General features: G+C 39.0%; 1 protein-coding gene across 4 annotated transcripts in view; it reads left to right on the top strand.

The window, feature by feature from the left end:
* The first annotated feature begins 1,732 nt into the window (after positions 1–1,732).
* Positions 1,733–24,540, top strand: part of TRAPPC8 (trafficking protein particle complex subunit 8) — a 55,739-nt gene continuing 32,931 nt past the window's right edge. For 2 of the 4 annotated variants that reach the window (XM_040586088.1, XM_040586087.1), the window contains exons 1-11: positions 1,733–2,108; positions 8,390–8,584; positions 11,133–11,216; positions 14,261–14,350; positions 15,695–15,869; positions 16,246–16,399; positions 17,509–17,596; positions 19,043–19,290; positions 20,825–20,940; positions 22,151–22,301; positions 23,607–23,707. In XM_040586088.1, coding sequence (XP_040442022.1) covers positions 1,952–2,108; positions 8,390–8,584; positions 11,133–11,216; positions 14,261–14,350; positions 15,695–15,869; positions 16,246–16,399; positions 17,509–17,596; positions 19,043–19,290; positions 20,825–20,940; positions 22,151–22,301; positions 23,607–23,707 — 1,559 coding nt within the window. In that variant the 5' untranslated portion in view covers positions 1,733–1,951. The remainder of the gene's footprint in view (positions 2,109–8,389; positions 8,585–11,132; positions 11,217–14,260; positions 14,351–15,694; positions 15,870–16,245; positions 16,400–17,508; positions 17,597–19,042; positions 19,291–20,824; positions 20,941–22,150; positions 22,302–23,606; positions 23,708–24,540) is intronic. The other 2 variants (XM_040586090.1, XM_040586089.1) reach the window with 1 other exon arrangement.

Genomic DNA, 24,540 nt, shown 5'->3' with positions numbered 1-24,540 from the left:
TTTGGAATAGCTCTGGGGAATTTCCGAAAGTACACAAGTCATAAATATTTGCAGAATGTTGGTCTTTACCTTGTTCTAAAAATCTATCAAAGCCAAAATATTTTTTTCTGCAGTATTTATTAGCTTTTGGATAAAATTCCCAGGACTCACTCCTGAAAAACAGCAACTTGCATGGCCTATTGTTTTTTTTCTTACTGCCTACATTGAATTAATAACTAATTTTTCATTCACAGAGGAAGTTGCTGATTTGATTGCTGTAGATGAATTGGTTAACACTATTTTCCAAATTACTGAATTTGTTAGGGAAGATCGATATTATTTTCCCAAGTTTTATTTGGTTTTCAAATGGGATGTATTAATTCTGTAATATCAACTATAAAAATAACCTCATCTTCCATTTATTTTTTTTTTAAAAGGTTTTTACATTTGAAGATTTACCATGGAAATTAGTTGCACATAAAAGAGTACTTCTGACAGCAGGAGAAATAATGAGGCTCAGCTTTTTATGCCTTTGTAATCATGCACCTCAAAAATAACGTGTGATCTCCCATTGAATCTAAGCAATAATAACATCCCTGACTCTGAAATTTGCATTTAGGAAGGAGTGATCTCATGCTCTACGTCCTCCCTCAGACTAAGGTCTCTCCTGTAGTTACCTAGCACGCTTCAGTAATTTGTGAAAACTTCCTGCTTCTGACAGGCCTGTCAAACACTCAGAAACTGGCTAATGATTTCCAAACCTTACTGTTGAAATCATGCTCTATTATAGTCTTAAGCCTTGACTTCCAAAGGCCTAAGAACTTTTTTTCTGATGTTTACAAGCCCTAAAGACTGTCCCTGAAAGCATGTTAAAACCCTGCCCTACTACAGTACTCCGTATTTCTAAAGAACAGACTCAAATTTACTTGTTCTTAATTGTCAGAGATCATCACTGTTGTTTTCCTCCGTCACTTCCTTCCACAGGTTACAAATGCAAAAGGGCTTTGTATAATACCGTGCTTTACTAAGCAAACCTCGATGAAGTGATTTTGCACGATTTTCATTTCATGCATACAATTGAACAGCTACAGGTCTGCCAGAGAACCCCCAAACAACTCAACTCTCACTTTTTTTTTTAAATAAAAACTCCAGAACTGTTTTCCTGGTGTGTGTGTGCGTGTGTGTAGGAATTCTGCATTAACCCCACCCCCACCCCTGCCCAGGGACGCTCACCACCTAGCAAAGCTCTCCAGAAACCTGCCTGACTCAACTTCCCCCTTCTCCCGCACTTGGTTTAATAAGCAGCGCCTCCGCCGAACACAGAGCCGGCCTCGGCTGCCCAGCCGCGGCAAGGGCGTGAGGCGAGCGGCCTGCCTGGCGAGCGGCCTGCCCCGCGCTGAGGCTGGCACCGCAGGGCGCAGTGCCCCGGGGTACCCGCGGGCAGGGGGAGTGCGGAGGCTGAGCACGGGGCCCAACGCCAGCCCTCGGCCTACCGCGAAATAGCTTCCCGGCATCAGCGCGACCCCCCGGGCAGCTGCCCGCCGCCTCAGCCAGGCGAAGGCCGTTGGCGGCCGTTGGTGCTGGCCCCCCGCGCTCATCCCTCCCAACGCGCCAACTGCCTGCGCGACGCGCACGGCCCCGCCCCCGCCTGACCATCGTCGCCTCCCCCCTCCCGGCCGCTTCCGCCCGCGCGCCCCGGCCCTGCCCCGCCCCTTTCAGCCAATCACATGAGCGAGCGCAGGGGCCGCCGGGAGCGGGCGCTACCCGAGAGGCTCGGCTGAGGCGCAACATGGCGGTGCGGGCAGGGTGCTGAGCGGTCCGTGGCCACGGCGTCGGGGCGGGCGGCCGGCCGGAGTGGGCGCCGTGGAGAGGCAGCGGCGGGCGGACGCGGGAGGGAGCCGGCGGAGCCGGGCGGAGAAGAGCGGAGGAAGGTGGCGGGGCCGGCTCGGGCCCCCGAGCGGCGTTGGCGGCGATGGCCCAGTGCGTGCAGTCGGTGCAGGAGTTCATCCAGGACTCGTTCGTGCCCTTGGTGGCCGCGCTGTGCAGCGAGGAGGCGGAGAGGCTCACCCGCAAGAACAGCCTGAGCTTCGCCGAGCTGGTGAAGCCCTTCTGCCGCCTCACCTCGGAAGGTCGGTGCCGGGAGCGGCGCGGGGCGCGCGGCTTGTTTACAGCGGGCGGGGACGGCGGCGCCGCTCCCTTCCGCACGGCGGCCTCCGGGGTCCCGCCCGCCCGGCCGGGGCGGCCGTCGCCGCGACTGCTGTGCCCCGCTGCCCGGCGAGCCGAGCCGAGCAGGGGCGCGAGCGGGAGGCGAGACTCCTCTGTCGGGGCCGCGGTGGTGGCCGCCCGGCCGGGCGCTGTCCGGAGCTGGGGCAGGCTTGGAGGCGGCCCGCGTTTGCCGGGGGCTCCCCACGTGCCTGTTAAGTCCCTGTAACGTTACTCGATCTGTCCTTCTCCGCGGAGCCTTGGAAGTTAGGCTTCTCCTGGAGGCATCGCAGAGCGCATGGCTGAAGAGAAAGAGGTGTCTGTAAATCTAGCTCTTCCAAGCGGGTTTTTTCTTCGTTGAGAACGACTTTACAGTTAGTCTGGCTAATACTTGTACCAGAGTATTGCTGTAGGCCTGGGATTTCACACTGGGGTAAGGCTTTTCATAAAGTACCTGGTCGTTGAAGGTGTGGCCAGTCTGTCAGAATCACTAGTTGTCATTTCAGTTGCAAGTCTCTACTTTCTCTCACCTGTGTTTTTATCACATATACTTTTTTGTTGGTGTTTCTTTAAGACCTGTGCAAAGGGACAGTGGGAATTGAGCTGATTATGTGGTGTAGGTGAAATGACCATGTGAAATAGCAGTAAAACTGGAAATTGACCACTTAAGAGAAACAGTAGGATTTTTTTACTGTAATGCTTTAACTTGCTATCTGTGGGGTTTTTTAGTGTTGTTTTTTTTTTTTTTTCCTTAAATTCAATGTAAGCCATCCTCTCCAAGCTACTTCTGGTCAGAATAGAATGCAAGACAGCAATTGGAATAGAACTGCTTGTCAGAATAGCAATGCAGTGACATTTGTCTGTTATGGTTTCGAACAGACACTTAGCTCAGACTTCAGTCTCTTCATATTGTGTTGAGGAAACAGTGCAAGAAAATGAAGCTTGTACTGTCACTTGAGTTAGATTTTTGCATTGCTGCTTAAAAAATGGCATAGACTTAAAAGCTAGTATGTTTAAAAATCTGCCTTAATTCTGTGACAAATCTTAGTAACTTATGTAACTTGTTTATAGATGTTTTCCCCTTTGTTTAGCAACACTCATGAGCTATGTGAGAATGCAGGAGAGGCACAACCAATAAAATCAAGAAGCTCACATCCTTGCAGTTGTGAATATCTCTTTAGGTTCTTTGGTGAAAAGTTTTCAAAATGCATCTAGCAAACCGGGCAGACTATTCAAAATGAAGCATTCCCTCTGAAGAGTACTTCATTCCGTTCTCTCTTAGTTGTAACCGGTTTTGTTCCAACTATTGTAATAGTTAAACTTGCAAACCTGAATCATCCTCAGTGTTCCTCATTTGAATGCAGACTTCAATAGTGTGTCGATGCTTACAAAACCAATTTTCACCCTCTTGCGATAAAATAGTTACAGCTAAAGATTAGACTTCCTTCCTTGATATAAATGTAAGGCCTTGAGCTTGTTACTTCAGAGACTTATACTGACTTGATTTTGTCAATCTTCTAAGCTTGTGAAGGAAAGCTCCACTGTTTAATTTTTGTAGTTTCCTAGTAATTTTTGGTGTTTCTGTAACTGGTTTTCTGCAAGCTCTGCCATGTACTAGTATAAATGAACAATCTCATGAACAGCCTCTAAATCCCCGTGATACAGTTTTAATTTCCTAATTTTGCAGCTGTGGGCATTGTGGTGAATCTTTGAGAAGGGGCACCCTTGCAGTTCTGTGTAGGCTGTGTAATTTTGTCAGTCTGAATCCATCTTGTTCAGAACCTGAACCGAGGGTCAGATAGCCAAGAAGCTGAAGCTTGGTACAGTGAGTTTTGTTGCTGTGCTGTTCTCTGTGTATTTGGATTCAACAGGCTGCAAGCCTGACTGCAGTTATTAGCTCCAAGTGTGACTTCCTCTTTTTCTAGCTTCATGAAAAAAACGTTATGGCATGCTATATGTAACTTCTTGTGGTGGAAGCCAGTGTGCGTGAGGCTAGGAGAAGCAGTACAAGCCATTTTATTCAGGCAGAAGAGTAGTTCAGTGCAGTAAAATTTCTTGTGAGTTTGTATAAGGAGGGTAAGCAATTTCTCTGGCTCCAGCATTTGTGGAGCTCTATGAGAGGGTAACATGCCTGTTGGAGTCTGTACAAACACTGTTGCGTAGTGACATTTTTAACTGTATCCTGTGCAGGAGATCTGGGAACAGGATAAATTCTTAAATTGCTCTACCTCAGTAGGTTTGACCAGACTTAGAAGTAAAATTTTTCCATGATGCTTTTCATGTCCAGTTAAGAGGAGGAGAGGCATGATTAATGATCTGATCATGGTACAGCAGAATGTGTACATCTACATGCATCCACAACTGTGTTTCACTGTTTGTTTTTGATGCATTCACTTTTAAACAGAGTTTTTCTTAATGGAGCATGAAATGCTGTCTTTTTTATTACTATTACTCCTGTCTTTAGAAATAAGCTGTCTCTTGTGCAAAACTTTAAAGTAGCGTTACTTTATAAACTCTGCTGTAATTTCAAGAGATCCGTCACTGGTTTGCTACTGCATTTTTAGTCCTGTTAAATGCAGATTTTTTTACTGAAGTTTAGGACTTAGATAGTTTATGAGCCTGCTGAAGGCTGCATGTTCATCAGTGTTCTTGCTTAGAGAAGTAGTGGAGTTACAAATTAGGAGATTCATTTCATGTGCAGACCAGTTGTGATACACAGAAACTAAGCTGGTCTTTCTACTGTGCATGATTCAGTCGTCCTTACTGCATTAGCAGGGATGGGAAGGCCCAGACCACTGCTTGATTCTTCAGGTAGTCTTAAACCATGTGCTTCTTGTGGTTGCTCAGTCCAAGGAGATGAGATTGTATTTAATTTCAAGTAGAAGACCACCAACATACATAATGCAGATGTGGTGGTGGGGCCTCTGCACTAATCAGTATTAATCTGTTCATCAGCTTTTGCCTATGAGACACTTGCTAATGTTGGTATAGCTGAAAATACCCTTGCAATATAGGAAATTGTGATGGTAGAAAATCCGAAGCGCAGGTTCAAAGTGCTCCATACTGTAATTTTGAGTTTCTTGACTTCCGTAAGTAAGGCACTTCTTGTTATTGAAGGAGGATTAGTTAAAAAGGTGAGATAACAACTTCACTTTCCTACTAAGTCTTGACTTTAGAGGAAAACAAAACCCTTCCCAAACTCCCATTTTTCTTTGATAAAGGAAACCAAAAATATATTGTGTATTTTATACCTTCACACTTATTCTCAAAGTGACAGTCTTTCTCTGTCTATTGTTTGTTAGTAACAATTGATGTTGTATAGGTAATTTTCTTTAAAATAGCATCCTGTTTTTAAGAATATTTAAAAATATGTTAGTCAACTTCTGATGAGAAAGATCTTGTTCTAATATGTTCCTACTTCCACTTTTGGCAAAATACTTTCTGAAATGATCTTACGAACACTTGAAGGAAATGTAGAACACTGGAAATCCTTTACTAGGGATTAAGGCAAGAGATTTATGGGGTTTCAAGTACATCCTTTATCAGTCCTTAACATTGCACATATGCCAGAAATGTCATCCCTGTCCTGTATGGGAATGTGTTTGCTCTTCATTATTATGGCTATTGTATTTTAGGAGAAACGTTAAGGATGAGTTTTAGTGTTAACAGCTGCACTGGTAAAGGCAAACATGTTTCTTGTTTGTCCCTCCTCCTTTCTTTATGTGTGATCTTCTCAGTAATCATGTGGCAGTAGGTTGCTAATGCACCTATATGATAAGAAGGAATAAAAAAAATCCCCCCCCTTCAGCTTTGTGATAGAAACACTGAACTGGATGAATTAAGTTTAACTAGCACAGTTGCCCTTCTCTGTGTTGATATGGCCTTATGATGAGCCAGCTCAATCAGATACTTATAGCTGAAAAAAACCACAGATTTTTAAGTTGTTTTGGGCAGGATCTGTTCTCTAAACTGCTTCACTGTGTTTTCCTATGAGCTTCAGTGTTGACTAAAGGTTGGGAGTGAATGTGTGATGAAGAGGGTAGAACTGCACCAGTCCAGATTTGAGCTGTGATAGAAATCTGCTTCAACAGCCAAGATGGACTGTAAACACATCTCATGTGATCTGGCTCAGGCTGCATCGTTGTTACTTCTGAAGGGTCTTGTAGAAAAGGTGTGGAGTGCCCTCCAGGCTGGAGGGAACAGAAGCCTCAGCTTCAGACCTTTTATGGTGTGAATTTTGTGGTTAGCTGCAAGATGAGGAGAACTTAAAGAATTTTCCTTTGTGCTGCCCTTTACGTGCTACACACTGATTTGTGAAAATAAAATGCAAAGGAGTTGAGGACTGTACTGTGGTGCATGTGGTAGCACCAACTGTCTTAGGTAGCTGTTAGTCAGTGTCCTGCCTGCACTTAGTCTGGCTTGCTTGATGGTGCTTTGGTTTGAAATAGGGAACATTACATGAAAAATCAGAGCAGACGTAGAATTGTAATGTCCATTGAAAAATCTCATGAATACTTTTTCAAAAACAGATGGCTTGAGGGAGCAAGTTTCTCAAAGATTCTACAAAGGGTTTACAGGTCGTGTGAAGTTCAAATTAATGCTTATGGTAAAATAGAACTTTGTAAGATATAAAAGAGATTGCTGCCTGGTCAAATTTTAGTGGAAATATCATGGAGCAAGGCCTTAAGTAGAAAGGTGATCCAATACATGTAAATGTGAAAAAACCCTTCATTTTCTTGTAATTAATAATTTTTTGCTTTTCAGAAGACGGAAGCTTTTTTAAAAATACAATAAACCCAACAAAATAAAAGCAAGGACTTAGGGAATAAAAGCAATCACATATCATTACAGAAAAAAGTTAAATTTGCCTGTGATAGTTTTTTTATTGACATAGAAAACAAAGGCACCCCACATGTAGATGTCACGTTTATATGGAATTTCAGCTTTAACGTTCAGTTTAATACCATTGTTCATGAATGTCTTGATGGACTCTGCTGCTGCTTTCTTCTTAAGGCTTGGTATGGACTCCCTTACATGGGCTTGGGCTGTTTTCTGTCTAATGGCTTTCTTGGAGAAGTTGGTCTTACATTTTTTGGATAAGTAACACAAACCAAAACAGTGTAAGTTACTGTGTGCTGATAACATAAGCTTGATGTCACCATTTTTGAGGCTTGTTTTAATAACAAATCTGTTTCTTTTTTGGAATATTATTTTCATTGCTAATGGTCTACTTCACTTTTTCTAAATAAGCAAACTATCCACACCAACAACTTACATGCTTGCCAGCTGTTTCTACTTTTGTCAGAAACACTGGGTCATGGACACTTTCACTGCATTGTTGGGATTTTTTTTGAGCCTGCATACAATAATGTGCTACTTGTCAGGCAAAAGTCTCATGCATAATTCTGAAATGAGTATTTAATGCTTGTAAGATTTTTTTTCTGGTTTTTAAACAAACATTTTAAAGTGAGTCAGGAATGCTGTTACTAATACTGACTTTATTTTTAGATGATTAATTTTAACCACAAGTTTGTCAATCAAGAATGTAACTTTAACGTTCTTTTAAGATAAATTGGTTGTGTGATGCTCTTTGGAGAACAGAAGAGTTCTAAACCCATTTCTTAAAAAAACAAAACAACCACAAAAAAAAGCTAATCCCAAACCAAAACCCAACTGAACTTAAGTTAATAACCCAGTAGTGTTAAAAATTAAAGGATATGTTCATCTTTGAACTAATACTATGCTATCCTTGTCCAGTTTCCTGAACATGGCTATTGTGTACTGGGGCTTTTTGGAAACTGATGACTCCTTGGAATGTGAGAAGTTATGTGAAATCCGTATGTTTACTATAGGGTGGCTGTGCAAGTTGAGTACATCCCACAAGTAAGGGGGTGCAGCAGTGTAGGTCATACGTTTTTGGGCACTTTGCTCTGAGGAGTGGATATTTTTACAGGGTACACTCCAGTGCTATGTTTTCATCAGTCTGCTTAGATGAGCCTAATGTTGAACATGAAGTAACTTTTCATTCTTGCCTTACCCCTCCATTCTTGATACTCAGTTATTATGGACTGTGATCTAAAATGGATGATGAAGAGGTTTAGTGAAGAAGTAATCCCTGAAGAAGCGGCTATTGGGGAAATACTGATTTGTGATAACTATTTTAACTCTGTTTTACTCAACAAAGCCTTTTTTTTCCACTTTTTTTTAGTTCACATGAGAGATCCTAATAATCAGCTTCACATAATTAAAAACTTGAAGATTGCTGTCAACAACATTATTACTCACCCACCTCAGCCTGGTGCCATTCGTAAACTTTTGAATGACGTTGTGTCTGTCAGTCAGCCTGCTGAAGGACTAGTAGCTAATGTGATCACAGCTGGAGATTATGATCTCAACATCAGTGGTATGTAATGATATTGTATTTTTTATAACTTAAACTGGAATTTACTGTAAGGTGTCTAACCTTGATTTCAACTTCATGGCATATATTAAAATCACTGAGTTGATTGAAACCTCCAATTTACCAAATAGTTTTGGGTTTATATAATGCTAAATGGTTGAACTTAACTATTCTTAATTGAATGCTTCCTAATGTTGTAATTCTTCTCTACTTGTGTTAAGTCACTGTATTATTTTAATGTAGAAAATACTCATGCTTTGGTTGTGTCTCAACTGATGAGTTTTTTCTTGTTAGCAACCTTATACGCTTGTTACACTTGGCTGAATAAATATCAGAACATATTTTTAATGTTGGTACAGCTTTATGTTGAAGTTAGTCCTCCTGGCTTCTTTTGTTTTTCTTTTTAATTAACTGCTAATGCATAGAGGTCACATAGCTGTCATAAGAAGTTTAAGGAAAAAAAGGTTTTGAGGAAAGGTGTGTGATTTCAGGTCTTGATTTTGTTTTTGCCATGAAACTCAGTGCTTCATATTTCACTGTCAAAATGGCTAGAATATTTGAAATTTTTTTCAGCTTTCCAAGGGATGAGGCATTGTGAATAACACTAAATGAGACCTGATCTTTAGAGCTGAGAAGATTAAACTCCTCCCAATTAAGACCCTAATCCATTAAAACCTTTGAGTACATACTTAATTCAGTGTGTATACATTGCCCTACTTAAGTACAATAAATTACTCCTGTTTAAAGCTCAGCATGCAGTGAGAAATTTGACTTTGCTATAGCAAAGGACTGATGAAAAGTCTTTATCAGAATTAGTAACTGATGCTGTAGTATGTTGATTTTTTTATGTTTATGATAAATTGCATAATTCTACATCCTCAATACCTCACTTACAAGCCACATCTTCAACTTGATGTGAAATATTGATAGGAAAGGAAAAGAGCCTGGAAGTTCTGATTCTTGAATGCTGTTCAAAATGACACTTTTGTTTCCATGCCCTCATTTATCTGTGAAATTGGTGAATTGCCATTTTTTTGGAGGGAAAGTGCTTCAGTTCTAGAGACTAGAAGATCCTAAGAAAGCAGAATGGTTTTAGTGAAGAGACTTTCCCCTAATGTTTCTAATGATCTTCCTTTAGAAGTGAGGTGTTAGAAGAAAAGAGAAATAGTGGCACTATCAAGCTATGCTTTGTAGTTGTAGAAGCAAGTAACTCTCCTTTTTGTTTTCCTTATTTGCTGCTGGAGCCTCAGATGTACAAATTATCATACTTGACTGTTTTCAGCTTCTCCATGATAAAGGTCTTATTTCCATTCAGACTGGCTATATGCTTTTTTGACGGAAGGAGAGATGTATAAGCTGTTTAAGACCATGCAGGTGGACAAAATCGTAACAACTTTGTAGTACCCCATTTTAGGGCTTTAGCACAGAACACTGGCATAGTGTCCTTAATGATGAAACTTGGATCCCATTACCTTGTAGGAGGACATGAGGAAGTCCCTAGCTTGTCAGGTAGAGTTCCCTTTTTGCTTAGAAACGATGATATTTACCAAGAAACTTTTAGAGCATTTTATTGAAAACCAATGGAAGTGTTCGTTCCTGGCAGCAAAATGCAATCTTTTGGCATGGAAATGTGAACTACTCTCATCTGTTCTTCAGTTTGCTCTTTTTCTTTTGGTAAATTAGTCTAGGATAGCAATATTGAAACATATTTGCATAAATTTTAATGATGATCAAGTGCAGTCTATTTTGAAGGATGATACAAACATAAAGAAGCTCATGTATGTTTCCAGCATAGGGATCATGATCCTGCTTTTTTTGGAGAAGTTTTGGAACTTTTGTGGTGAATCAGTTCAATTGTTTGTAATCCTTCTTTGTAATACTTCTTGTTTCATAGTCTCATAGTTCCATAATCTTGTACTGAGAGACATGGTTGATGGCTGAAAGGGTGCTTATGTTCAGCCATGCCTTGTTCTCCCATGTACTTGCACATGTGGATAGTGAGGAAAAGTGATCTCACTAAAGACATATTTTTTCTTCTCTCAAGTAAGTTTTCTGCTGAATCACTTCCCTGACTATGTTTGTTCAGGGCTGCATGATGCTAATGCTGGCATGTAGCAATCAGGAATATGGTAGAGATATGGGGGAATGTTGGGACAACCACTTTCAACAGCTAACATCTTCAGTTACTTTAGTACTACAGGCTGAGAAATCTCAAAGTTAGTGTCTTCCATTTTTAGTGTATTCCAACTAGAAAAATAGAAATAATATTTAAATAAAACTTAATTCTGTGTTACTTTACAGACTTCCATTTTTACTCAAGCCCAGAATTAGGGCTGAACTAGAAATTAATATTGAATTCTATTAAAGTACACGTCAAATGTTGAGGAGCCTGAAACATTCATGATTAAGGTTAGCTGGAACCAAGTGTCTTCAGTCCCTAGCGGGCCTGCATGGTATAGCTTTTCTACTTTATGCTACCAGAGCGTAAAAGCCAATAGTGTGTTTGCACCTGACCCTTTTTAGTATAATAATACCATGTTTTTTCTATCAGATCGCTCAGTTAAAGCTAGTGTTCCTTGGTACAGTAATTGGAAAGAGACACTGATGGAACTGAACACATCCACGTTTTATTCAGGTATTTTTTTGTGGTTGGTGCCAATCTACCAAATTGCCCTTTATTCCTTTTCCGTGTGCCCCATCCACCTTTCCTTACCATCTGCTACAACTGTTTAGCACTTCTCTTGGCCTAGGTGTGTGTTCCTCCATTTTTTTCCCCCTAAATGAAAAGTTGTTGGTGATGGTTGTTTAGTTTTTCTTTTAGTCATATTTCTACTCTTGTTAATCTAAATCATTTAGTCTTTCCATACAGTCAATAAGTGCAGAGTGGTGGTGGGAAATGACCTGATGCTATAAAAGCACTGTCTTGTTTGATCCTACGGAACTGTATACTGTCACTGTTCTATATTTCAAATGTAAATACTTTCTGCTTCTGTACAGAACTTCCTTCTCAGGCGAATAGTAGCAGTTTTCAAATTGCAACTAAAATGTTGACTGTACTTAGAGCGCATATGCTTCTACTATATTGATACTGTTTCTGGAATATGGCTCTCAAAAACAAAAATAAAGCTTTCTAATACAGCTTTCTAATACATTTTCATGTAGTTTATAAAACTTTTTGCTACTGAAATGTATTGGCAATTGGACTCTCAACTTAGTGAAGCTCTGTGTTGTGGTCTGAGCCACATTTTGATTTTCAGTTTTGGATATTTACAAAGTTTATGCCTTTGGTTAATAATAGCTATCCTTTCAGTAGTGTCTGGTCAGATGCTGCTAAATTCCTTCCTTTCTTAATGTGCTAGTGTACCTGTGAAATTCGTGTTGGTTGGTCAGGTAGCAAAAGAGTACAAAACTTCATGAAGTAGACTTCTTATTCTTAAGCAGTTACGTGTGAATGTTACTTAGCAGTTCTCTTAAGCATTTCTGAACACAGTAACAGGTTTGCCTAAACTTCAGTTCTGCTTGTTTAGTGTACTGGAAACGTATTACTGGAAAAATGAGAAACATACAGGTCTGTGTACCTAAATAACAGTGTTGCTGTGCACTACTATAATGTGTTATAAAATGTTACATCTGTGAAAACTTTTTCAAATACTGTTTTTGCTTTGAATATGGTGCATGTTTATTATTCTAAATATCTACCCTAATTGATTGCAGCCCTCTAAATGCGGTTGAGTGAATATTGTTAGTGTATGTTTTAGTTGTGTGGAGGGAAACAAGTTGGCTTTGTAGCAACTTCCAAGGTTCTTAATAGTCAGAGTGAGAAAGGTGAGGGGAAGAAAAAAAACACATCCCACAAAACAAACTGTGTCAGATTTTAAAACTTTTTTTTTGTGGCTCAACTGCAAAATAGAAATGGAAAACTGAAAACAGAGCTTGAAACCAAAATGCAGTTGAAATTTCTGCCTTAAGTAGTTTAGTGTTGTTTGGCTTGAACCTGTGTTACTACAAGGCCTTGTTATACATGTGAAAAATATGCATGAGTCACTTTCTCATGGTTTGTTTTTTAATAACAAGTATGTTTTCCTTAATTTAAATAGTTGGCATATTTACATGTAGGACTTAGTCTTATGCCCCTAGATCAGGGGTCCTCACACTTTTTAACCAGGGGGCCGGCGCGCGGATGCAGTGGCAGTCAGTCATCTGCAGCTGCTTGGTTTCCCCCCAACCCCCGGCGGGGGGGTCTGTAAATACCGGGGGCCGGATTGAGGACCCTGGGGGGCCATGTCTGACCCGCGGGCCATAGTTTGAGGACCCCTGCCCTAGATGAATGCTCAGAGAGCAGTTGCTAGAAAGATTGTAATCAAAAGCCAGAAGTTTGCCTCCTGCTGATCTTTGTGAGATGTGCTGACTGCTACTGAGTTCAGTTACGAAGCATGATTATATCTGACTTCTGTGTGGATGAAGCTGATGTAAGATGGTCTGGCAATGTAGGATTAAACAAAATGCATTAATCTAATGCACTAAGAGATAATTCCAACATAAAAATGGAACTCAGTTTCCTAATGCCGGCTAAGAAATAAAGGTGGTGGGTTTTTTTGTGGGAATGGGGAAGGCTTACAAAGCATTAGAAATTTTTACTGTGAGTTAAATCAAGGAATGTGTTTTCTTGGGGCCATGGAAAGAAAATAACATAAATTCAGGATTTCTTATTAATGGATTTGTTTCTGTACCTAGTTATGGTTTTCTAGTTTGCAGGTGAGTTTACACTGGATTCAAGCTAACTTCACTGTGAAATCAGGTTATTGGAAGTGGACTGATTTTGCTCAGGGGTCTCTTTCCCACCCAAGGGAAGGATTTGCAGAACTGAGATGATTGAAAACAGGCTTGAAAGAAGAAATAATACTTCATTGCTTGACTGATAGTTGGAGTGGAAAGAAATGGACAAGACTTCTAAGTTCACATGTCTTTGGATGCCCCAGACATACTTGGCTTCCCTTGGTTTGTGACTCAGAAAACTGAAATCTGTACTGTAAAATGGCAATTGAACATGGCAGGTTAACATTATAAAGCATATATGGCACAACTTGGATCTGAGCCTTTAGCTCTTTGGATCTCTCCTTTGCTAGCTGATGGCTGCACTCTTTTAGCAGAGCAGAGGAAGGGATTGCTATCAAGCCAAGTCACAAAACTTGCAAAAAGCTTTGGACAAAACTGGCAGGATAAGGTTTTGGTAATTATTAGTTCCTCTACATAGTCAAAAATTAATTTTGCTTTTTGGTCAATTCTTATATCCCTAGCTGAGGCAAATTCAATGACTGTTAGAAGAATTTTTGTTTTTTTTCTTTCCGTGTGTGTGTGCGCGTGTTTAAAAGGGTGGTAAGGAGTAGTGAATCTAAAAAGGACTGAATACATGTGAGCCTGCAATACTGAGGCAGTTGGTGCTTAGATGCTATTCAGTTTCCCATTTGATTCAAAGTGTTACTGTTTCTCCCACTTGTGTGTATTTTATATGCTTTCTCCCTAGACTTTTCCCCCCTTCTTTCCCCTGCCATGCAAACCTTGTCAGACTTTGTAAGTGTCACTTTTAGGTGTAGTCTTTCATATTTCCTATTCATGAACGAGTAAACAGGGAAATTTTGCTGAATATTCTAATTTGTTCTGTCTTATTGTGTATTCCAGCTACTACTCCTTGGTTTGAATCTTACAGAGAGTGCTTTCTTCAGTCCATGCCTGCATCAGATCATGAATTCTTAAACCACTATATAGCGTGTATCCTTTGAGTGTTACAGACCTCTAGTGAGGTTGTTACAGGTGGCTGCAGAAATGTAACATAGGAGACTTTGAAATTTTGCAGTAACTTTTTGCCATTATGATTTGAAATATGTCTTTTTCAATATGTCTAACTATGGAGACTGATTTCGTAAGGGGGTCAAATTTTCTTTGTGGTTGGTTGTTGTTCTTTGTTATGTTTTGTTGTTTTTTTGTTGTGTTTTTTTTTTTTTTAAATCATGCTTTATGTGTCAAACTGAACTCTAAGCTTATACCTGTAAAATAAACTTCCTCATCCTAAAATGCTTTCTACTGTAGCTCTTTAGGTATCTGTTGATTGTCCCTTATGTACAACAGAAGCTTGTGTGTTTGGGATGCACCTGCTGCTTTTTATAACTGTTTCTAGCAGATGGAGGGGGAAGGTTAGGGAGGGTGTTTTGGAAAATTGGTGAACTTTAAGCTATTTTGGACAAAAAAGTCTGGAAAGATGCCCGAATGCTTACTTTTTTTTTTTTTACACCAAAACTTGGGCCCAATTTGCTTGTCTACAGGGAAAATAAAAATATGCAGTGTTTCATGATGTACCTGGTGTTTAGCTTCTACAAGGATTATAATGCTTCAGGCTTTATAACACCTAATCTATTCCTAACTCCTTACTGTACTTCATCATTTCAGTATGGTGGAACAGGTTTGTTGTTAGCCATTAGACAGAACCATTTGTACAGAATTAACTTGGCATAATGTTGATTCTGGCTTTTGACTTCGGAATTTTAGAATGCTTAAAGTACAACTTGCTTTCTGGCTTCTCTGAATTTGTCTTTGATTTGGTGAAGAGATGTAGCAGGGCAGGATTTTCCTCACTAATGGTTGTGTAGTTGCATGAGAGAAAAATCTGAATGCTGCTGCTTTTAAACCAGAAGATGTTGCTGTGATGAATATGGGCTGTTATTGTTGCTCAGGGGATACCTTAAAGTCCCAGCTCTCCTTGGAAGTTGAAAACTGAAGTACACTGGGAGTGAATTTCAGTTATGTTGGCTATATGAACAGTTGGTCTGTATTTAAAATCTTAAATGAACTATTTGCTATTATGTATTGGCTTAAACTTGAATTCAGTGTCACAACTGGAGCAAGTTCCTGTTTCATTTCATGTCATGGATGTTGGTTAACTGACTGTTTAAACACTTTTTTTTATTGAGACTAAGGCCAAATTCTAATTGCACATAATTTTGTGGTAGTGCATTTTGCAGTCTTAAACATCATACTAATCTACTTTATACATTTTGTATTTTGTGATCAATGGTTGTTCCTGGGTTCTTTGATAAATGCCCTTAACAATGAGTTTAGGTATGCTTGTAGTTTCTTCTAGTGAACCAGAGCCTGTGGAGCAATTTCTGAAGCTGTCTCAAGAACAACATCGCATTCAGCATAGTAGTGAATACTTGTATCCGAAGTGGTTTATACCAAACACGCTCAAATACTATGTGTTACTGCATGATGTAAGCACAGGAGAAGAACAAAGGTGGGTTTTCTACCTTCAGTGAACTTACCCATGAACTCTGTCTGAAACATTTGCATTTATAAATTGTTAAGATTAGACCTATAACAGGATCCATTAACTAGTAAGCCAGCTATTAACTGATTTTCTGAAGTATCTACTTCTTGTGTTCATATAAAATAAAAAGAATCAGTCCTAGCTTTTTGTGATAGATGCTTGCTTTGGCTTGCTGGATTAGTTCTCAAAGAGTCTGTTTCACTTTTGCATAAAAGACTGCTTTAAAAATAGGAGCATTTTCCTTTTAATTCCTATGGATAATAGTCTAAAATAGTTTGTTGCAATACACATACAGAATATGTTTGATATCAAGACAGGGTAAATGCGGTTTCATTTTTTTCAGAGCTGACTCCATTTATGAAGAGATGAAGCAGAGGTATGGAACCCAGGGTTGCTATTTACTGAAAATAAATTCTCGGGTGTCTAACAGAGGAACAGATGAACAGATACCAGATCCTTGGAGTCAGTACCTTCAGAAAAACACTATCCAGAACCAGGTATTAAAGTATTCTAAAGATGATTATAAGGTGCATATGAAATCTCAATTTAACTGTGTTACATTTTGCCTTAGTATTATGAATATGTTGCTACAGAGTGGGCTAACAGGCAGTTAAGATACTTCTGACTTAGCTATGACTTCTCGAGGGCATAAGATTAGTCCTATCAAAGAACTGTCCTCTGTGCTACTTAAATTGGCAGTAAGGAGCACTGAAATACTAGACTGTCTGAAATAAACTGACAGGAGCACTGAAATAATTAGACTTTAGGCACTGACAAGAGCAGGTAAACTCAGAAGTCTGTCTGGTTCATAATAATGTTCTACCTTCATTTTGATTAACTTTCTTCACCCTTAAAACTTGTTTTATTTTATTTCCAGGTCATCTTTATTTCACTAAACAGTGGGGGTGTGTTTTCTGGGGGCATGTGTGGTTTTTCTGGTAATTCCTTGCCATTTTAGCAGATGAGAGACCAGACTGGACTGCAAATGATTGTGTTAGCTCAGACTCTTGAGTTCAATTTGCCATAAATGTCTGTATTTCAGGCTTCAGGACCGAAAATATTCCTTCTTGAGCTTGCTTTTGACTGACCTGCAGTTTTAACTGCATCTGATTAGAAGATTTGTTTGTGGAATCATAGTTCTTTACCAAGTCTAGCTGGTACTGGAAAGTCAAAATAACTCATATTCTGTAAGCTAAGTAATGTTCCACCATGAACTAATTAGACCTTTATTTTTTCTGTCCCTTATCAACTGTCCATTGTAGATAACTGATTTTTTTTGTATGAGCTTGTTCAGGAATTGCTTTAGGGAATGTTTTCACTGCTGTAGACATTGCTGTGTAAGAGTTGGTGTTGCTTGCTTTAGTTGACAGTGAAGCCATTTGAGCAAGCCAGGAGGTCCTTGCTTCATTTGGTGAATATAACTTTCATCTGTGCAATAGGACAGGTTCTTAAAGCCTCACAAACTTACTGAAGCAATGAATATGTACGAACAAACATGTTTTCTTTATAATTCAGTTAACTGTTATTTAAGTAAACAACTGCTGTTGACTGACTTTCGTGTGTGCTCTAGTATTCTTAAAATTCTGACTTTTCTTTTTTTTGTCAGGATTGCTATGAAGATTGTCCTTATACTGTCATTTCAAACAAGAATACAGATCACTTGATATCAGATGGCTTAGACAGTGAAATTAAAGGTATTTTTTATAACTTCTATCAAAACGATAGTATTTATACAGCTGTCTCATCTTGGACAGTAATCACTTGAGTTATTTGTTAGGGAGTTCAAAGTAATTATTTTCTAAAAGCTCAAAGATAACTTAACCTGGTGTCAGGAAAGAAATTCTGTGGTGCTGATCTGCTGCATTGGTGATAATTGGTAGATGAATCTTCAATGAGATGGCTGTTGATGTGTTTGGCTCACCTTTTGTAAGATTAAGCATGTTGTTGACAATTAATTAAAAGTAACATAGGATTAAATAGTTAATTCTCATGGTAATAAAAGTTTCACTTTGTCTGATGTAGCTTTGAAGCTGAGGGGATTTTTTTGTGTGTCTGTGTTTGCTTTTAAATCTGGAAATGACAGGGTAGTGACTTTCAAAGTAAGTTGGCTGGAAGAACTTGCCTTGCAATTGAGCTTGTGGATGGCAGAGGACAGTAAATGAAATTGAGGTCAAATTAGTGCATGGCTTCTTTAATTATAAGGCAGTTGTGTAGGATTCAGATGAGAAGCATCGTCAAATAGGGAAGAAGTGAAGGTACCCCACGCTGTTTGACCTGACTCAGCCCAAATCTTTCATACCTGACTCTAAAGGCATGAGGAGACTTGGTGTGTGTAGGGGAGCCTGCAGTTGTCTAAAAAAAATGGCTTTCTTGAGCTTTACAGCCCAGATGTAGCCTGCAGGCTGGTGTTTAAACGTTACGTACCCAGCTTTACACTTCATGAGTAAACTCCATTAAGAATTTGTTTCCACAGCTCAGCTTTGCCCAGTGCTAGCTAGGGCCAGATAAAGCAAGCTGACTTTCTTATATAGAAAGGAAATAATAAGAACTATTTAAGTCTTAGAGCAGAAGTGTCTATTTTGGGTAGTAAGATGCAATAGTCATATCAGCAGCTCCTCTCATTGAATTACGAGGACTTCGTAGGAGATTGTTTTTACATCATGGTTGCTCAGAAGGGCTTGGAAAATGAGTTTGTTTTTTCTTAATCTTAAAACGTGAATATAAAAGAGTGAGTGGATCTAATGGAGCCATTGTAATTGCCTGCGTTTGCAACTTTTCATGAATATTTGACTTCATCTGTAATGTTTTCATACTTTTTTCTTCAGTGTTGTTGGTACTAGTCAGCATACTTAGAGATTCTTTGCACTGTACTTGAGAACCAAAAATGTACATATTTAGCCATGTTGTAGTTCCTGCGATTACTTGAGCTTTCTGAAGAATTTCAGGAGTGATGTCATACTTGAGTAGTGCTCTGCTGCTGTCTTTCTGCTTAGCATCGATCGATAGTGCAGAATAATTGGTGAACAGCTTTGCTTAACAGAGTTCTGAGTAAGGAAATCTTTAAAGTAGGTTACTAAAAATTAATGTAAAACCCAAAATATTTAAGTAACTTAACTTTTTTTTTTTTAATCTTTCCATAGATGGTCTGTCAAATAACTTTAAGACTCACCCCCTTCAACTGGATCATCCCAGTGGCAGTTTGGATAGCACTGATTACACGAAGGCTACTGCATCATTGCAAGACCCAAAGAAATCAAATTGTGGAACGCCTCATGGTGCTTGTTTAACACTGACAGATCATGATCGAATTAGGCAGTTCATACAGGAATTCACATTTAGGGGACTTTTACCACATATAGAGAAGACAATTCGGCAACTTAATGATCAGGTCAGTTTCCTCTTAAAACCACTTTGCCATAATAATGAAAAACAATAGAGGTATAAATCCAGTTATTCAAAAACCTGTTTTGAAATTATCACTTCCTTCTGCATCTAATGATTCAATGATCTTATTGAAAACTGTAAATAAATATAAGACAGATAGCTGAAGTTACCATTTTTGTTCAATTTGTCTTTGGAAAAAACAAAACTCAATTTATATCAACAGAGCTTCGGTGCAAGGTGACTTCTTCGTGAAAGCCTATCTGAACTGCTATTGGGGATATCTGTCCTTGCTCTTAAAATCTTAGTATTTAGAAAATGTACTTTTTATGTTTCAACATTAGAATGCACAACTGAAGTTACAAGTATATTTTCATCAGTAATTGTCTGCAAAAGAGCTATATACTTCAGTTGCTGTTTCTTGACAGAAGAGAAATGCATGGCCACCCTGAGTCATGCAATTCTGTTTTGATGTCAGCAGTTTTTGCAATGGAATATTCTTCTCTTAAACTAGGATTTTATAGCAGTGTGATATTAAGTATCATGCCCATGTTAAAAAGGATGTGTGTTAAAGTGATTTCCATTACAGTAAGGCCCTTTTTTATTATGTGTTTCACTTCCATATGGTCTTAAACGGCTAGAGAGATGGACTGACTTACATTAGTGCAATCAAATTACTGTGTTTAGCATTAGACTGGGACCCAAATTCTGTTATCTTAACTCTGTATTTTGATTGAATTCTCTCTTCAGGTCATAGTTTTAAGTGTGAGGGGGGGGTTGGTACTAAGAATCATATTCTGTAAGGGACACTCTCTCCCTGAATTGACTTTCAGGAGTTTGTATATGCCGTCCATGTTTATACTTGGGAAGTTTCATGAAGAACCATAAAAAAAGTGTATAAATAGTGTGGCAAACAGCTTTGCCATTATGAATGTAGTAATACATTCCTAGCTGTGGTAAGAAAAGCATGATGTTGCTATCCTTAAAATTATCTTTAAAAAGGGATGTAATTTGCCTTAAATCCTGGGAATGGCAATTCCCTGTGGAAGTATCCTTGTTAGTGGAAATTATGTAAAAGAATAAAGTTGTTATGTGCAAGCAAGGTCACACAGGACTAGTACCCTTTACACTTGAAATCAGTGTTCACAATGTGGTAGTGCTTTATGTGGGTGATGACAGGGAGAATGTTCTCTTTTGAAGTATGTACTTGGTCCAGCCTAAAACCTAGACTGAAATTAGATACTCTATTAGATTTCAAGCAGGCACATCAAATGTTTCAGTTCATAGGACTGAGATATTTTCAATTTACAGCAAAAACAGTGAACCTCAGCTGTCTCAAATAGAACAAATACATGAGTTGCAACTTGTCAGCGTCAGTGATTCATTCTAAAGGAGTGTGCTCTTGGTTATGTTACTGTTTCTGTTTTACGGAAAAAACAAGAGTTTAGGAAGCCTTAATGCAGCTTGGATTTTTATACAACTTTAACTTGTATTAGTATTTCTCTTGCAGTGTACTGCTCTAACTTAGTATCTTTTTGCAGTTAATTTCCAGGAAAGGCTTGAGTCGATCATTGTTTTCCGCTACTAAAAAGTGGTTTAGCGGCAGCAAGGTTCCAGAGAAAAGTATAAATGAACTGAAGAATACTTCTGGTTTGCTGTAAGTAACTTCAGTCCTTATCTTTAGATCCAAACTGAAAATGTACCTTTTTTTGGGGGGGGAGGGAAAGCCTGTGTTTATTTGATAGTGTTCCACCAAGTGAACTAAATGAGCATAGAAATCATGAGAAGTACTGTGCCTAAACATGCAGTAAAGGAGTAGCAGACCTTAAAGAAAAAGGGGATAAAACCTGTTTACAGAGCAGTCTTTCTGCTATATTTACAGTGAAGCTTTTGAAGTTACAAAAATCGTACATTTTTAAAAGTAATAGTAGTAAAAATAAGCTATGGTCTGCTGTAAGGGATATTTTTAAATTAGTACTATCTTTTCTTATTTAAGGCAAATGTGATGTAGAAGTGTTTTTGTTCATGTAACTACATGATTTACTGCAGTTGAATATAAGTATATTGCTTTTGTAAGTGCACTTGAGAGCTGAATTAAGGGGAATTTCATATTTTTTGCACCTGTTTTTTACACTAGAATTAGGTTTTGAATTTTACCAAATTATACATTCTGTATGTTTGTAGTGTTCCTCTATATATGAGGATGTATAATTATGAAAAGCGCTCTCTCTTCAACGGTCTTATTTTAACCATGGAAGTCTAAATAGTTCTTGGACATCGTTAAGCCAAAATTAATGTCCTTGACACTTACAAGTTTAAAGCTGTATGTATGTTGTGTGTCTTTGGATTCAAAATCAATGTTAATTTGAGCTTTCTGTATTGAACTTGTAGGAGGCAAACCATGCTGACAAAGTTTGACTAATAAGTGTTTGTTTGTGAATCTTCACTGAAGTGATTCATATGTATTTGGCTAACCAAAAGTTACTGATGCTTGTAGAGGACAGGAACTTGTCCAGGACTAAGACAGTTTTTTAGTGGATTTTTTTTCTTTCCAGAGAAATGGGGAGAAGTAACAATTATGGCTAGATGACCAGTGTCTTTTTTGTTTGTTTACATATAGCTCTGTTTAGCTCTGACAATTAATCTTATTGAGCAGTTTCAGTGCTAGCTGCATATTTTTTCCCAGTATTTCTTGGCAGAAAGAAAGCAGCTTTGCTTTTCTTAGCTATTTTTTGGGTAAAGCTGAAGGAATGCAGTTTTTATTCCTACTTTGTGAATAGAAATTAAGATGAGAGGACATGACTTCATAGAGCATACCTTGCTCTAATTATTAAAATAACTTTAAATTTAAATATTTGTATTTATAGGTATCCACCAGAAGCACCAGAGCTTCAAATCCGGAAAATGGCAGACTTGTGCTTTTTGGTGCAACACTATGAACTTGCATATAGCTGTTACCATACAGCAAAGAAAGACTTCTTAAATGATCAGGCAATGCTTTATGCAGCTGGAGCACTGGTTGGTACTTCATATAACATAAACATTCTGTGAACTTTTCCTAATAATTTCTAAACACTTGTTTGAAGGTAACAATATATGATCTCTTCCCTCCATCTCCAAATTTATAAGGGTCTTGCCAAATCTGCTGCATATCTTTAGCAAATCCTAAAGGATTCTCAAATGTATTGGCTGCTGTTCTATAGAAGGGGGTAAAGGCGTGAATGAAAATTGAAGAGTTAATTCTTAAAATGTAAAATACGAAAGGAGAATACCTAGAAGGCCAACTCCAGCAGAATGGATTTTTAGATTTTTAGTCTGATAATCCAAAACCAGGTGCAAAATAATTTTGTAGTAGCTTTTTTTAGACTTTGGCAGAATATTATGTGCCAGGAAGTCAAGACTATGTCACTATAAATATGGTATTGTACTATTTTTCTTTAAGGCTCTTGAGTGATATAGTTTGAGTATGTCACTGCTGAACTTCACTGTAAACACATACTCATTAGTTTTGAAACTGAAGGTATATGTGACTAAAACAATTTTCAACAAGATAAATGGGAACACTGGAAAATAAGCTTGTTTAACAATTTTTGGAAGCTATCTTTTGTAGACTTTAGTTGACTTGATAAAATTTTTAACTCTTACTTTGCAGAACTATGGAAGTGTTCTTGTACACTGTCCCATCTTGATGTAAAACAGTTTTGTACACTGTCCTACCTTGATATGTATGTTTGCAGTACAGACAGTTGCTCTGCATTTGGATAATTTGAAAATTTATCTTAATTTCTTAGTTAACGGTTTGTATGTCTTAATGATGATTTTTTTTCAACCTACAAATATTAGTCTCTATTTACTGCAGAAAAACTTTTCCATCCTATCTTCACCCCCTAGGGAAAAAAGTAAAATTTCAGAGTCCAGGTTTGCTGGAGTTTCCTTGGAAGCTGATGATGTAACTTCACTTAAGGAAGTCTCAGAAATCAGTTCCTAGTGCTACTTTATGAGAAAAATTGTTCCTGAAATAGGAAATGATTTGTTGGTTTTGTAAAGCGGTGCTCAATCAATGCTTCTGCATAATGTTGGGGCTGCCATCAACTGAAAACCTTCTCTGTGTGTGTAACACTCTGGCTGCTGTCTGGCAGACCTATAAGTAGGCTATTGCATTAAAACTTTTATCAGTTAATGTGTTGTGTACACTTTTACATGCCAGTAACCGATTAGATGAAGGTCTTGAACTAGCAGGTGTTGAAATGTATTCCTCAGCATTTTGAGGTTTACAATTTGTTGAAAACAACCTACAGTGACAGTGCTGAATTTCTCTTGTAGGAAATGGCAGCAGTATCTGCTTTTCTTCAGCCTGGAGCTCCTAGACCATATCCTGCTCATTATATGGAAACAGCAATTCAGACCTATCGAGATATCTGCAAGTACGTTGTCTACTTCTGTACTGATCCAATGAAAGGTGGCTTAACTTTCTTCCCCTGCACAGTGATAGTGCCAGATGACTAAAATCACAGAATGATGGTAACTTTTAAAGAGTGAGATGTTAGTTGGTCTAGGATAACATGTAAAGGGTTCTATGCTGCTCTTAAGAGAGTACTCATTAAACTTATGTATTGGATTGTACTTGTTAAGATTTTGGTAGTGGGGTGGCTCCTGTGAGAAAACAGCAGGAGCTGCCTGTGTTGCACAGAGCCAGTTTTCACCCAGCTCCAAAATGGACCTGCTGCTGCCCAAAGCTGAGCCTGTCAGCAAGGCTGGTGGTGCTGTTGAGGTAACATACTTAAAGGGTAAAAATTGATATGCAGCACCTGTGAGGGGGGCATAGAAAATGAAACAGCTCTGCAAATACCAAGGTCAGTGAGGAAGTGCTTTCCCACAGCCTGTGGAGAAGACCATGGTGAGGCCAATTGTCCCCTCTGCAGCCTGTGGAGGACCACAGTGGAGCAGGGATCCACAGTGCAGCCTGTGGAGGATCCAGTGCCAGAGCAGGTGGATATGCCCTGAAGATCACTGCGGCTTGTAGAGAGCCTATGCTAGAGCACATTCCTGGCAGGAGCTGTGACCTGTGGGGAACCCACGCTGCAACAGTCTGTTCCTAAAGGACTGTAGCCTGTGGAAAGAAGCGATGCTGGAGCAATTCTTGAAGAACTGTAGCTGTGGAAGGGACCCCATGCTGGAGCAGGGGAAAGTGTGAGGAGGAAGGAGCAGCAGAGATGAAATGTTATGAACTGACTGCAACTCCTTTTCCCTGTCCCCC

This window comes from Falco naumanni, chromosome 3, assembly GCF_017639655.2.
Source record: "Falco naumanni isolate bFalNau1 chromosome 3, bFalNau1.pat, whole genome shotgun sequence".
Taxonomy (NCBI): domain Eukaryota; kingdom Metazoa; phylum Chordata; class Aves; order Falconiformes; family Falconidae; genus Falco; species Falco naumanni.
Note: the sequence above shows the minus strand (reverse complement) of the source record. Positions and strands in the feature narration are given on the sequence as shown.